The sequence below is a fragment of the Panthera onca genome, chromosome A2 (genome assembly GCF_046562875.1).
Source record: "Panthera onca isolate mPanOnc1 chromosome A2, mPanOnc1 haplotype 2, whole genome shotgun sequence".
NCBI classification, from domain to species: domain Eukaryota; kingdom Metazoa; phylum Chordata; class Mammalia; order Carnivora; family Felidae; genus Panthera; species Panthera onca.
This window is the reverse complement of record NC_138340.1, coordinates 130,551,297-130,565,696: the sequence shown is the minus strand read 5'-3', so window position 1 is coordinate 130,565,696 and position 14,400 is coordinate 130,551,297. Positions and strand designations below refer to the sequence as shown.

General features: G+C 38.6%; 1 protein-coding gene across 4 annotated transcripts in view; it reads left to right on the top strand.

Moving 5' to 3' along the window:
• DOCK4 (dedicator of cytokinesis 4) overlaps positions 1-14,400 on the top strand; it is a 432,206-nt gene that overhangs the window by 226,721 nt on the left and 191,085 nt on the right. For all 4 annotated transcript variants that reach the window (XM_078440451.2, XM_078440457.2, XM_078440464.2 and 1 more), the window contains exons 9-11: positions 5,291-5,372; positions 6,451-6,511; positions 10,537-10,669. In XM_078440451.2, coding sequence (XP_078296577.1) covers positions 5,291-5,372; positions 6,451-6,511; positions 10,537-10,669 — 276 coding nt within the window. The remainder of the gene's footprint in view (positions 1-5,290; positions 5,373-6,450; positions 6,512-10,536; positions 10,670-14,400) is intronic.

Genomic DNA, 14,400 nt, shown 5'->3' with positions numbered 1-14,400 from the left:
GAGTGTTGAAGAATCAGACAGTTCAGGGTTTTATTTTTCTGATTAGCTTACCAGAACATGACCATCTAAATGTTTTCTGTCTTTGGTTACTGTTACTCTTGGAGATCATCCATTTATTTCAGTGATTTAACTGTTCAGCATGAGTTTAGAAATATTCTTCATAATTTTTTGTAGCTTGATCAGAATCCTAATCTTTCACATTACATGTTTCAACCAAAGATACTACCTGGTCATACATTTTTGGATGAAATAGGGGTTGTGTAACTTGCATACCTGGAATCACTAGGCAGTTTTGCTTTTTTAGAAGAGGGGGGTGATATGGAGGTAAACATGAATGTGTACAGAGAAACAGAAAAATCTCCTTGGCATTGGCCATTCCTAGCTTTAAGTGTGTTGCTCTTTGAAGGCAACTGATTATCCAAGGAACACCCTATGAGAGAGCCACTTGATTATTCAGAGGGTTGGGAGCACCCTGGCCTGCAGGCCTCCAAAGACCCTAGGCCTTCCTACAGAAAGGCCTTCCTACAGAAGGGCGATTGCTTCTCAGTGGATATGATAGGCAGAGGAGCAGGAAGACAGGAGCATCCTATCTTGCTGAGAATGGGAGCAGAAGCCATCAGAGGGCTTCAGACCCCTACTGTAGACCCCATATATTTTGATCACTGGTAAGTACTTTTCTACCAAACCATGTTATTGAAATACACTCTTCATTATCAGAGGTCTCATAGAGGATTCAGAACACATTAGCACAGGTGAGTAGGTTCACAGCCATAAACTCCCGAAACATGGATACATTTGTTCCTTTATTTGTTGTTTTCAGTTTCGTGCGTTGTCACTGTTATTTCTTATTTTACTGAAAATATTCACAATAAAAAGTCCCCATTCATATGACATGGTTAGTCTTACTCTTCTTTGTTCCAAATAATCTGTTCTTTTAAAGATGGCATAGCATTGTGGTTAAGAGCTGAGACTCTGGAGTTGGGCCCTGAATATTGATTTCCTGGCTCCACACTTGCTGACCATGCACGTTTGGCCAATTTGCTTCCTATCTCCAAGCCCCAGATTTCTCCTGTATAAAGCAGGGATGGAGGCAGTTCCTATCATATAGGGTGATTGTTAGAATTAAGTAAGAAAATCCATGTGAAGTGTAAGTCATGGTGCTTAGCACAGGGTATATATTTATTTATACTATTTTTCCCCTGGTGCCATGCTGGGGGTGCTTAGATACATTCTTACTTCATTATCTAGCTTTCCTTAAATTCTTGTTAGAAGAAGGCAAGTCATAAATAATAAATAGGATTTTTTATTCTTTATTTCCAAAGAAAGATTTTGTCATTGTTGATTTATAATATGGAATGATTTGTAATGGCTCACACACGGAATTCAGGTGGACACTAAATTTCTCTGGCAGTGAAATTTCCTCTGGGAGAACATGGCAGTATATGGAAAAGTCAAATGAGGATATTTTTCCTTGCTGGTAATATCAAGTCTCATTTCTCAGTGTTTCTGGAAGTGTTTCTATTTGCTTATTCATTCTTTGATGATGAAAAAGGACGCAGTATTCTCATTTGGAAGTATATGATGTCACTGTAGATTTTTCCATTACTATATATTTAATATAATAAAGATATAAAATGTACATGGGAACAAGGTTAAAGTCATGATCTAGAATCTGGGGGTACCATGAAGGTAATTCAGTGACTCACATCTGGTGGGGAGGCACCACTGATTGAAATGTCTCTTTGGAGAATTTTGTACATTTCTCTACTACAAAATAAAGGACATTATGGGGAAGAGAGGGAAAGTTGGGAAGGGAGATAAAGCTCCCCAATTATTTGGATTTTGTTGTATTTTTTCCTAAAAGATTGTATTTGTTCAGTGTTTAATTAAACACTGAGGAAGTACCAAATCATTGGCCACCAGCTGGGGATGTAAAGGTTCATGGTGATCCCCTTGTACTCTGGTTACTCATAATGTAATAGAAAGAAATACACAAACCTCTTATGATTAAGAAAAAAACATGAATATGTAATGGAGGTATTCACATCTTATCATAGGACACTTTTAAACTCACAAAAACTAGTTGTGTTTTCTCATCAGAGATAACCACTGTTTTACTTAAAATAGAGTCTCCAAAATGCCTTTGTGCGTGGCCACCAAAGTTTGTGAGAGAATTGTAGAAGGTGTTCCAAGGTGGAATGCGAGTGACTTATTCGGTTCCCAGCCTTGAAGGCATACGTTTTGGTTTTCTCCACACATGGGATCAGGGGTATTTGTTTGTAATCCAAAGATTCTGGAATGTGTTGCTCTAGGTCTTTGGTTTACTCTGAAACCATTTACTGATTAAACAGTTGCTGTATTACCAAAGCTGAAGAGAAATTCATTTGAGTTTGTGTAAGAATTTGTCACTAAGTGAATAAAAAAAAATTTTTTTTTTTTTAAATTGGCCACAAAGGTTTTCTTTTTCCTTTAATAGAAGTCTTAAAAAAAAAAAATGCACGGGTTATTTTTCCATAGTACCCATCGTCAGTCTATTTTTATCTCCCCCTTAAAGCATGCTTAAACTATGGGATATGTCATTGGCTTAGTACATATTGATATTCTTTCTGAAACAGGATATGATATAGTATAATACTTGCATAATCAGGATTCTGTCTAGACTGGTGAAATTAAAATAGTGACAGAGCAAGAGGAATCTCTTTCTGAAATAGAATACTTGAGGAAACACTGCTTTACCAGGATATTGATGAAGCTTGGAAATAAGGAGTGGTATTTTATATCCGTATTAAAGTTAAGGTTTTAATATCTAGAATGCCTTGTTGACTTTTGTATATTAACCTTATTTGGTACTCATCATTTTAGACTCACCTGTCAGAAGATAAAATGAAATTTGTTTTAAACATTCCAGTAGGAATAAGGAAGAGCCTCAAACATAAGTGCATCTCAAAAAAACAAACAGAAAACACATATGAACTGGCACATGCTCTCTTTGATACACAAGAGGGGATAATGGTCACAGTGCTTGTGTTTTGGGCTGAGATATAATGTATAAACTTTCTTTGATGGCTCCGAAGCAAAACCAAATAGCATTCTTAAATCTCCAGAGTTTTGACTAAAGCCAAGTTCTTAAATCATTTTGGAATGTTGCGTTTGTTTAGTAAAATAATTTATTTTTCTAGGTATGTTTCATTGAACAACCTAGTAAGGAACCATTTTAAGCCAGAGACAGCTCTGAAATCTGCTAAATCAGATTTTCATTTCTTTCATTCCTTTGAGGCCAGGAAGGGTTTGGGGAGAGTGACCCTGTATTCTGGAGACGAGGCTTGGCTGAGTCAGTGGGTGTCTCAAGCAGATGAATGACTTCTCCCTTATCTCAATATTCTGGAAATATTTGCTCAATATTTTTCTATAAAGCAGAGACACGGTTTACATAGCATTTAAATAAAGTGCAAAGGTTTTAAATTAACACGTGGTATAGAATCCATCCTAAGCCACAGGCCAGCTCTGTGATCTTGGGCAAAACTATTTACTATTTCTCAGTTTTCCCATCTATAAAATGGGTATAGTAATAGTGCTGTTTTTATAAGGGCATAGTGAGGATTAAATGAATTAATCCCTGTAAAGTCCTTAGCAGAGCAGCCACCAAATGGCAAATTCATGCAAAAACAGTATACCTAATATGATTAAGTATAATTCACTTGTCCTAAGATGCAGTTTTACACATTTCCTTTTAGCATGTCTTAATCTTGAAATAACAGTGAATTTCCTTCCACTGTGAAGAAAGCTGACAGCCTCCTCCTTGAATTATCATGATAATCGGATAAGATTAATGTAATTTTGCACCCCCAGTTGGACCTGTCATCCCCACTCTCTCTTTCAGAATCATAGCATATGGGAACTTGAGCTTCACTTGAGAACCTTACAGCAATTTATATTCTCTTCATCAGACCTTATCAGCCACCACTCTGGAAAACAAAACAAAACAAAAACAAACCCATAGGTAATAGGTATGGAAATGATCCCATAGCAATGGTCATTGGTTCCCTTTTCTCATATGAGAGGTCAGGAATAGGCATAGCTTAAAAAAAAACAACAACAAGGTAAGCGAGGTAGCTGAATCTATTGCGTGCATCTATCTAGATTTAAATCGCAAAAGAGAATAAAGCTGTTCCAAAACAGCCATAAATTCAAATCCATATGCTTCCTTAGAGATGTGGTTATGGCTTTCATTTCTCCCTTTGTATAAGGAAGGGAGATTTTGGGTGACAGAGCCATTATTTAAGGCAAAAATCGAGTGATGAAAACGCATAGAGTTGGTAGTTCTGCGCCTCACCAATGCTCCACACTCCCTTTCCCTGCTCATTCCCTAGGCAGAAACTACACTAACCAAGGCCACACTGTGTGCTAACACCACATTCTGTGGATGTTGGCTGCGTGTTTTCTGCCTGAGGCAGGCAGCCATTTGATTCTTTCATAGGCACCAGGGTATTGAAATTCAGAAGCTCAGGGTAGCTGGTAGATTCATTTTTCTTGGATTGATATTCTTTCTATTTTATTTATTTATTTATTTATTTATTTATTTATTTACTTATTTACTTATTTATTTATTTAAATATAAACAGGGTAGCATTACCTTGGATCTAAGTGATATCCACAAGCATTTATTGACTTGAATTAGTGGCTGATCAGTAGCATTTGTGTTTGCATTAGATTTGGGGACCCTGTATATTCAGATGCAAGTTCTGTGGGGGGTTTGAGTTCTCCTGTTCCTTTGTGAACCAAAGCAAATTCAAATTTCATTTCTTGGGCCTTCTCTTTGTGTTTTGGATTATAGACTTATAAGAGCATAAAATATTAAACCGTATAATGGATGGTTACCACTGAGAATGGTGTATGATGTTTATTAAATACTATCACACAAAACATGAAAAACAGTCCTCTTAGGTATGAACTCAGTTAGGTCCTGTTTTTTCCCTTAGTGCACTTGTTTTTACTTTATAGAATAATGATATCACTGATATGAAAACCTATTCTTTTAAAAGTTAATTTTTTGTTTGCATATATATTTATGTTTTCTGCTTTTGCAGTTGCAGTTTGCCTGTATTATCAGAAATGAAGCAAATGTTTATTGTCCTGGGCATGCGCCTAATTTACATAAGCAATTTTGGCATCAAATGAAGGACTTAATAACTTTTGAGTTTAACTCCTTAGATGAAGAAGCAATTAGAAGAGTGATGAGTCCTTAGATATTAAATAATCTTCAGAATATTAAACTTTTTTTCTCTTGTAGTGAGAGATTTTTCTTGAGGCTGAATAGAAATGGACTTCCCAAAGCCCCAGATAAACCAGAACGACATTGCTCTCTCTTTGTGGTAGGTGGATCTTGTTTCATCTAGGAAGCAGATTCTTGCACTTGTGCTTTATTACTTAAGGGAAATGAATTACTGTGAGAGAAAATAGTGACTTTGCCTAAACTTTGTAAATAACACATAAAGTACATTCGTGCTAGGAGTTCTTAACACCACCATTGATAGACACACCTCTGTTCCTTTGGTGCATGTTAGAGCCTGTTAGATTCAGCGTGGCATATGGTATTTAGAATATACTTAGTAAATGTTTAAAGGATGAGTGAGTGAGAGATTAAAATAAGAATGGACTTTTTAAAAAAGCTATTATTTGACATCAGTAGACTTACAGTGTAAAGTTCATTGTAGTGGCATTTTTACTTATTTTTTTTTAAGCTTTTACTTAAATTCCAGTTGGTTAACATACAATGCAATATTAGTTTCAGGTGTACAATGTAGTGATTCAACACTTCCATAAAACACCCGGTGCTCATCACAACGAGTGCACAACTAATTCCCATCATTTCTTTCACCCATTCCTCACCCACCTCCCTTCTGGTAACTATCTGTTTGTTCTCTTTAGTTAAAGAGTCTCTTTCTTGGTTTGCCTCTCTTTTTTTTCTCCTTTGCTCATTTGTTTTGTTTCTTAAATTCCACATATGAGTGAAATCCTATGGTATTTGTCTTTCTCTGACTTATTTTACTTAGCATTATACTCTCTAGCTCCATCCATGTCCTTGCAAATGGCAAGATTTCATTCTTTTTTATAGCTGAGTAATACTCCATTGTATATATACCACATCTTCTTTATCCATTTATCTGTTGATGGACACTTGGGCTGTTTTCATAACTTGGCTATTGTAGAATGAGCTTTTTTCTTTTTAAGCATTATTTGACATCAGTAGACTTACAATGTCAAGGTGATTGTAGTGGTAGTTTTACAATGACATTTGAATTATATGCTTCTGCAAAATTCCATTAAGAATGTTGACATTATCTTGGTCTTTCTTCTGTTATTTGTGAAAATAATGTGCTATTACCTTTAAGTGCTTTTGCATAAATTATGAGTTTTAAAATAATCACACTTTTTTTTTTCTTTTGGTAGGATTTGGGTAGCAGCGAACTAAGAAGGGACATCTATATCACTGTGCACATTATCCGAATTGGTAAGTCCAACACTTGTCAGTGTGATAGGGACACAGCAGCGGCAAGAAATGTTGAACAGTCTCTGTGGTGATGTGATTTCTTTGCTATCTGGATGAGAAAGAAGCGAAAGCCAGTTTGGAATCCAGGAACCACCGAATTTGGGACATGTTCCCTTGCCTCCCCAAACTCACATACAACCTCTTCATGCATCATAAATAGATTTTATTCTCTTTCCATAGAAGTCATTAGGTCGTCGTCGTGCTTCGTTTTGTTTTATTGGACTCCCTAAACATATTTGATTCAAAAGTTGGTGTTTGTCTTTTTAAATTCTAATTCCTGTTAACAGCACAAATCGAACTTTTCGGATCTGGGTTTCCTACAAGTTTATGAAGATTTTATACTAATTGGCATTTTCAAAAGTGTGGAATGCCACAGAGCATTATTGCAGAAAGTGCTACAAGAAAAGGGTTATGAAATACTGAACGCTGTATATTTTTTCCACTTGTGTAATATCATCAGCTCATAAAAGGGTCTGAGAAGCCCTACAGGGAAAAATTGAAATGCCTCTCTAACTTGGTTGGCCCAAGATTTCTCCATATTTGATTTGACTGTGGAAACATTTATATAATGTAACATTTACTAACATCTTGCAGAGCCTACTTTGGGTGTTCTACACTGAACTTGCACAACAGACCCAGAATATTTTCCCTCGTTTTTACTCATAAAATGTCTCCAAAAGCAGGTATTTTATGGCAGAGGAACTAGGTAAAACAAGGCATTGTGTAGCCTACACAGTGTTTCTATTAAAAGCCAACCAGCTGATACTGGGAATTGGTTCCCACTTCTTCCCTAACTCTGGTATATTATCTGCTCGCGAATGCTGCTGCAGGACAATAATACATCACTGTGCAATCCTGCATAGTGATCTTCATTTTTATAGTCTTTTATCTTATGAATATGATAACCACATTGTGCATTGAGAGAGACTATAAAACATGTTGCCGTTCCAACATAGATTTTCTTTATATTTTTCTCATAAAAATGAGTTCTGAAAACCCATTTTCATTTTATGCTATTTTTTTTTTTTTTTTAAATTTGAGGGGCAGTTGAAACAGAAAGAACACTGTTTTTGGTTTTAATTTTCTTTCTATAAGTGAGTATATGGGGGGGGGGAGGAATTGCAAAGAATCTCTTTTAAATGCTGGAAAAATTGGAATGCATGCTGCAGTGGATTTATGAGATCAAGCTTTTGTGTGTGCCCAGGATGGCAGGGGTGCAGTCTATGCAGTCTATTAGGTAATTTTTCGTGTGTGTGTGTGTGTGTGTGTGTGTGTGTGTTTATTTCAAATGTGTAATGCCAGTTATTAATGTAAAATGTGGTTTTGGATATTTTCATAGAAACATTGCATTGGAGTATAACTTTCTACAGTATTGAGAGAAACAGTAAACTCCTTTTGCTTTCCGAACTTTTTAAAAGTTATCTACAGGTTGTTGGTGGTAGAAACACATGTGGCAGATGGACTCCAGGTCCTACTTGCCTGTGGCCTGGGTGGCTCTGCTGCTGAGGGAGCCACTTCTGTCGTACCGGTGACACGGCTGTCTTTTGAACACAGGGTGTTGGATCAGTGATTGCATGTTTTACTAAGATATTTTTATGATCGTTAAGTCGTCAGAATGAATGTTGAATCAGAAACTACCTGCACCCCTTGCCCCCACCCTGAGCTTTGGCCAAATTAATGCTTCACTGAGATTCCTGCATAAACTGCCTGATGGTTGGGCACATTTACTAGTGTGACATCTTGAGACCGAGAAGGAATGATAAAGGTAAGAAACGCTGCGAAAGGGCGAGACTTCATCTGCTGCAGTGAAATTGAAGAGTGGAGGATTCTGGTCTGTCAGGGAGAAATACTTCTTACTTTTTCTTGAATGTCCCTCGTACCTGCTTTAGTAAGAACAGGGCACGCTGACCCTCACTGGCTGCAGAGAACAAGAGCGATAGCACCTCGCCTCGGAATTTAAGCCCAGATCTTTGGTTAGAAGAGGAGGGAAAAAGAGAGAAATAAATAGCTTTAGATCCTCCTGCCGTCCATCCCGCTTAAGGTTTTTCCATCGCTGTGTTTCTCCTTTTGGCTTTAGCTGGTTCCCAAAACTGTTTACTAAATATCGCTAAATATTTTTACCTTCCCCACGCCTGCCTGCCTGCCTTTCTGCCTAGAGAATTTTCCTAGAAATCTGACCGGAACTGTGAACTTTGATTAATTCTAGAGTTGGAATCACCAGGGCTGGCATCAAGTACCGTTTTTGGTGCAGGACTGAGAGAAAAGTTTTAGTATCCAGAGCTGTGGTGCCTGCACAGCCAGAAAAGACAACTTGAAATTGAGTGTCTGAGGACATGAGTGATGTAGAGGCTCAGCAGTGAGGGTGTAAGGCAGTCAGAGAAAGTGGCCCAAACCTCACGGCGGCTCCTCAGGTGGTGAGAGAGCACTTCCTGCATCCCCCTTACTTGGCTGTCCTCACCAGGCACCCACAGCTTTTGCTTTTGTGCAGTTCTAGCCACAGTGGGTCAGAAAATTGGGGCGATATGCCTACCCTGCATCAACTTCTAGGAATTTACAGCTGGAGGAGTCTGTGTGGGAATAATCATGTTGAGAGTTTCAGGGGTTTTGTTGTTGTTTGTTACCACTAAACCCCTTGTGTGATGTTAAGTAACTTTGAAACACTCCACCCAGAAATCTTATAATCCCTGTGTCGGCTTGTGTTAACAAAGGGAATGATTAAGAAAAGAATTTGTAAATCATGGTACCGGTAAAGATGGGAGTATATATTTTATCCTAATCTAATCTGTAATAATATTCAAAATAGAGGTAAACTAGACTTTTTTTTTTCCCATTTAACAAGTGAACAGAGTTTTAAATTTATTTGCCAGTTTTGTAAGTAAAAGTATGACTTGTTGATAAATTCAAATAGGACCTTATAAAGTGTTTGGTTTATCAGTGTAATTTATATGAAAACGTGGGTTGAAATTTAGCTACGTATTACAGCATCAGATCATGAAAACACGATTCTTTGAATTTTGCACATCTAAAAAGCAACTTATTTTGACCATGTTGTAGTTTTTCCATGCTATTTGTAAGCATTTCCCTAAAAATGATGCATTGCTAAGGTAGTTTTACTTTATTGCTAGTGAATGGAAGCCAAGTTGGATATCCCCCCCTCCTTTTTTTTTTTTTTTTTTTTAACTTTTAACATTGGATTTGGGAAGTGTTGGAGTCCTCTAGATGTCCTGTGGGAGAATTTTGCTCAGATGGAAAACAACTTATATATCTGTTGCCAAACATCTGGAAACAGATTTGCATATTTTTTTCATTATTTTCCCTCACATTAACTTGTTATATTTCAGCTTCAGTATACTTTCTGCTTTCTGTCCTCAGACTAATCCACTGGTAAATTAAATACAATAACAAATTAAAGCAGTATCTCAATAATATACTTAAAAATATATAACAATTTAAACAAGTTGCAACTGTGTTGGAGTGACAGCCATCCTGGGAGATTGCAGCCATTGGCTGAGTTCTAATCAGCCTGAGCCCTGGGTCAGGAAAGGGCATGCATGTTCTTTTGATCATCCGTGCTTCCTTGTTATATCTTCAGGGTTACTAAACTGCTTCCTTTCAAAGGTGAAATATTTGAAATAGTTCTTTAAACGCGGATCTTTTTAAAAATTTTCTCTTAGATGGAATGGACACCATTATTGCATTTATTGACCTGGACTTCCTGGGTCGCCTAAACAAATCCTCAGGGGGAGGGTTCCCAAACATGGGACCAACACCAATCTTCATGTTTCAAAGATGACAGCTGGTGCCCAGAGTTACAGCTATGAGCCCGAGGTCACACAGTGAGGTGCTTGGCAGGGAGAGTCATGAACTGAAGCAACATCCTCTGTGTCCTTTTAATTGCCCGGTTGTGTTTTATCTGGCCGATGTATCTATTTAAGATGCACCAGTCAAATGGCTCCATGGGCTGTGTTTGCTTTTCAATTGAACAGGTCGAATGGGGGCAGGAGAAAAAAAGAATGCCTGTAGCGTCCAGTACCGGCGACCCTTTGGCTGTGCGGTCCTTAGTATTGCCGACCTGCTGACAGGAGAGACGAAAGATGACCTCATCCTAAAAGTGTACATGTAAGAAGCACGAACGCAGCGGGGCCTGGGGTGGGTGCAGAGGCACATGTGGCTCTTGTGTGGCAGATGCTACTCCATTTCCGTAATGGAGGGGCAAGAGATGGGTTGAGTTTAGGAGCCACTCCTTGAAAACATTCTGTAAACTCTCTACAAGTGAGCCCACAAATCACCATTCACCAGTCAGAGGAATCACGAAATCAAGACTCCAAGAACCCAGATAGATTATCAACTGGGGAGACCATCTACTTCACAGAGCACCTCCTGTGAATTTAAAAACCTGACCAGTCCTTACCCTCAGAGTGTTAGTTTGTTCTTGGAAAATGGACATAGTTTTTAACATAAACTCATTAGAATTGGGAACAGAAAGCTCAAGTAGATGATTTCTCTTCTCTTTCACATAGTATTAGTTTGCTAGGTCTACCCAACAAAGTACCGTGAAGACCGAGGCTTAAACAGCAGAAGTTTTTTGTCTCACAGTTCTGGAGGCTGCAAGTCCTAGATCAAGGTGTTGGCAGGGTTGATAACTTCTGAGGGCTAGGAGGGACAAATCTATTCCATGCCTCTCTCTCTTACTTTCTGGCGGCTGCTGGCAGGTTTTGGTGTTCGGTGATGTGTAGCTGCACTGCCCAATCACTGCCTTCCATCTCTGTGTCCACATTTCCCCTTTTTATAAGGATGTACTTACATTGGGTTGGGTCCTACCCTAGTGACCTAATTTTAACTTGATTACCTGTATAAACTCCCTATTTCCAAATAAGATCACATTCTGAGGGCTTAGGACATCAATATTCTTTTTTGAGGGGAGAGAGACAGTTCAACTCACAGCACTCCACTAAGAAAATCACTTAATGTATCCCAAATCCTAAGTTAGTTGATTTTTTTTTTTTTAAATGCACATGGTTTCAGATCACCCCACCCTGAGCATCTCCCCACACTTTTAGAAATTGAGAGTTGATCTACAGGGATGTCCTCACCCCCCGGGGGTGGGGGTAGGTAGGGCAGTGAGCGTGGGGTTTCCTCATTCCTGGTTTGAGGACCAAACTGCTGGCCATATCCATGAATGATTGTGCTTTAGTTTCTGTTCTATCTGTGGAGTTGATATACCCAATGTATGCCAGTAGTTTTCGTAGGTTAATACAAGTGGCCGACTGCCTGTGGGATATAGACTTCAAATTGCTTTTTGACGACTGCTGGAGGGTTTCATGGATTTATCTGTTCTCCACCCAGTGCCCCCAGGACCTATGCCACACATTTGCTAATTAGTTGAGAAAGATTTGTTTGTAGCCTGTGGTTTAGGACCAGAAACTCTGTCTCTTTTAAGAAGGATAAAACATGTGACCTTGATTTTAAACTTGAAAACTTCCGGTGAAACAAGTGGGTAGTAAAGCTCACTACTCTTTTTATCACGTGGCAGCCCTCAATTTTGGCTGCTGGGATTAAATCCTTGATACTTTGAATCTTTGATACCTATGAATCTTTTCCCAAACCCTCCTGGGGATCATAAAATACAATGTATTTGAAATAATTCTAATGCTAATGACCACTATTTACTGTGTGCTTACTATGTGCAGGGAACTGTGTTAAGTATTTTCCATGTATCCTGTCACGTTATCCTGATGACATACCCGTGAAGCAGATGCTTTGGCTCTGTTTTCCACATAAAGGGACAGAGAGGCTAGATAATGCCCAAAGTCACCAGGCTCATGAGAGTGGGATCCAGATTTGAAATCAGGACTGTCTGACTCCAGAACTTGAGCTGTCACATACTGAGCCCTATGCTTTTGGGTGTTATTTCACACCACTGTCTAGTAATGTGATAATGATGCTATTGTGTGGCGTTGCTTTTTAAGAAAATAAAATTCTCACAATCACAGTCTCATCATTTCTGAGCAGTCTTTCCAGGTGTGGGTAACAAGCACTATATTTATCTTGCCATTGAGAACGCTGGGGACCGACAGTTGCATGCATCAGCCTTGATTATGCAGCTAGCTGAAGAAGACCCAGGCGTTCCAACTCTGCCTATGAGAGATGCTCACTCTCATAAAAATAAATTGTATTGCTTTTTGTGGTTGTTATTGTCTGTGTTTTTATAAGCATCAAATAAGGTTTTAGGTTATTCTTGCTGGTAGAGAGATCCCCTTAAAAATGCCACGTCAGCAAATTATGAATCTGTTGCAGGAGGAATGCTAGCCAATCAAAACACTCACTGTAGATTAAGAAGAAAGTGTGATTATAGTAAAACATTTTTAAGGAAGTGCCTGTTAGAAATAATTTGGAAGAAATCTCTATTTGTTAATGTGACTGAATCCCTAACCCATCTGGGACTTAAATATAGAAGAGTAACAAATACCTCATCTGAGCCTGGAAGATATTTCAGTCACATACTTGAGCTTTGATTTTACTTAGAGTTTTGTAGGTGAAAAGCATGAATTCTGGAGTCACTTAACTAATAGGAAGCAAGCCATCTTCCTTCCACACTGAGCTGAAATAAGAAAACTAGAGACAGGATCTACTACTCAATGGCAATTTGACGTCTTACAGCTGGACAGGTGGAATGGTTTCATTTCATCTTAATTTCCCAGCCTTCTAAGATTGATTGTTCTGTTTGGTACCCTATTGTTAAGTGGCTTGAAAATGACCTCTGTCATGTTCATCCTGGAAAAGCCTGTGGGGATGAATTAAATAAATATGTAAGCAAATTGTGAGTGTCAGGTACAAAGATCACAAGGAATATAAATCTGTGGGACATTTTGATTGATAGTGTATAGAAGTTTGATATTCAGGATCCTTGGGAGGGAGCATTTGTGGCTATCAAAAAAAAAAAAAAATAGTAGTGATTTCTAAGCATATTCAGATGAGGGAGGCTGTCCCCAGCCTAATGGCAGTAAGAAGGGGTAACCAACCTTGACATTTAGGAATCATGAGGAGTTGCCAGTCAGAGGGCCATCCATCCATTCACTGATGCAGCTCATGCTCTTTAAGCACCCATGGTGTTCAAAGTCCTGAGGGGACACACATTTACAGGATCTATTCCTCAAGAACCTTCAAAGTTTTCTAGGTGAGCTACAGCATGCGAACAAATAGGACATAAACTAGGAAGTGACAAGAGCTGAAAGAGCAAGGTAGAGATGGCTGTGAAAGTAAGAAGATGGAACGATGCCTTTTAGCCCAGAAGAAGAAAAGCTGGGGGACTTTAATTACCCTTCCGTGCAAGGGTATTTTTAATCACCCCAGTGCAACTTGTGTTAACCTCAGTTGCATTTTGCTTGATTTGTTCCACTTTGATGCTAGCCAAATTTAGTTATGTTACAGTGGGTGGAAACTCACTAATGAGAACTAACAGTCATTGAGCATTTACTATATGCCAGGCATTATCCTAAGCCCAAGCTTATTCAATTGTTGTATGTTACCCCCATTTCACAGATGAAGAAATCTAGGCATAGGGAGGGTAAATAACTTGCCCAAAGACATAACTCAGTTAATAGTGAGGGTTTGAATCTTAGTCTGCCCTGCCTTCCACTGTGTACATTGTTCCTGAGATTTTGTGGTGAGAGGGACTGTCATCATTTGTGAGTTTATAACAGCCACTTCTGGCTTGAAGTAGGTGGTCATGCATTTACCAGATATGGGCACCCTGCTCATCATGGGGCAATTATGCTAAAACTGGTTGTTGGGAACTCCCCAGGAGATTTAAGGAAGTTCATTATGGTGGTCATTCCAAAAAGAGCAGG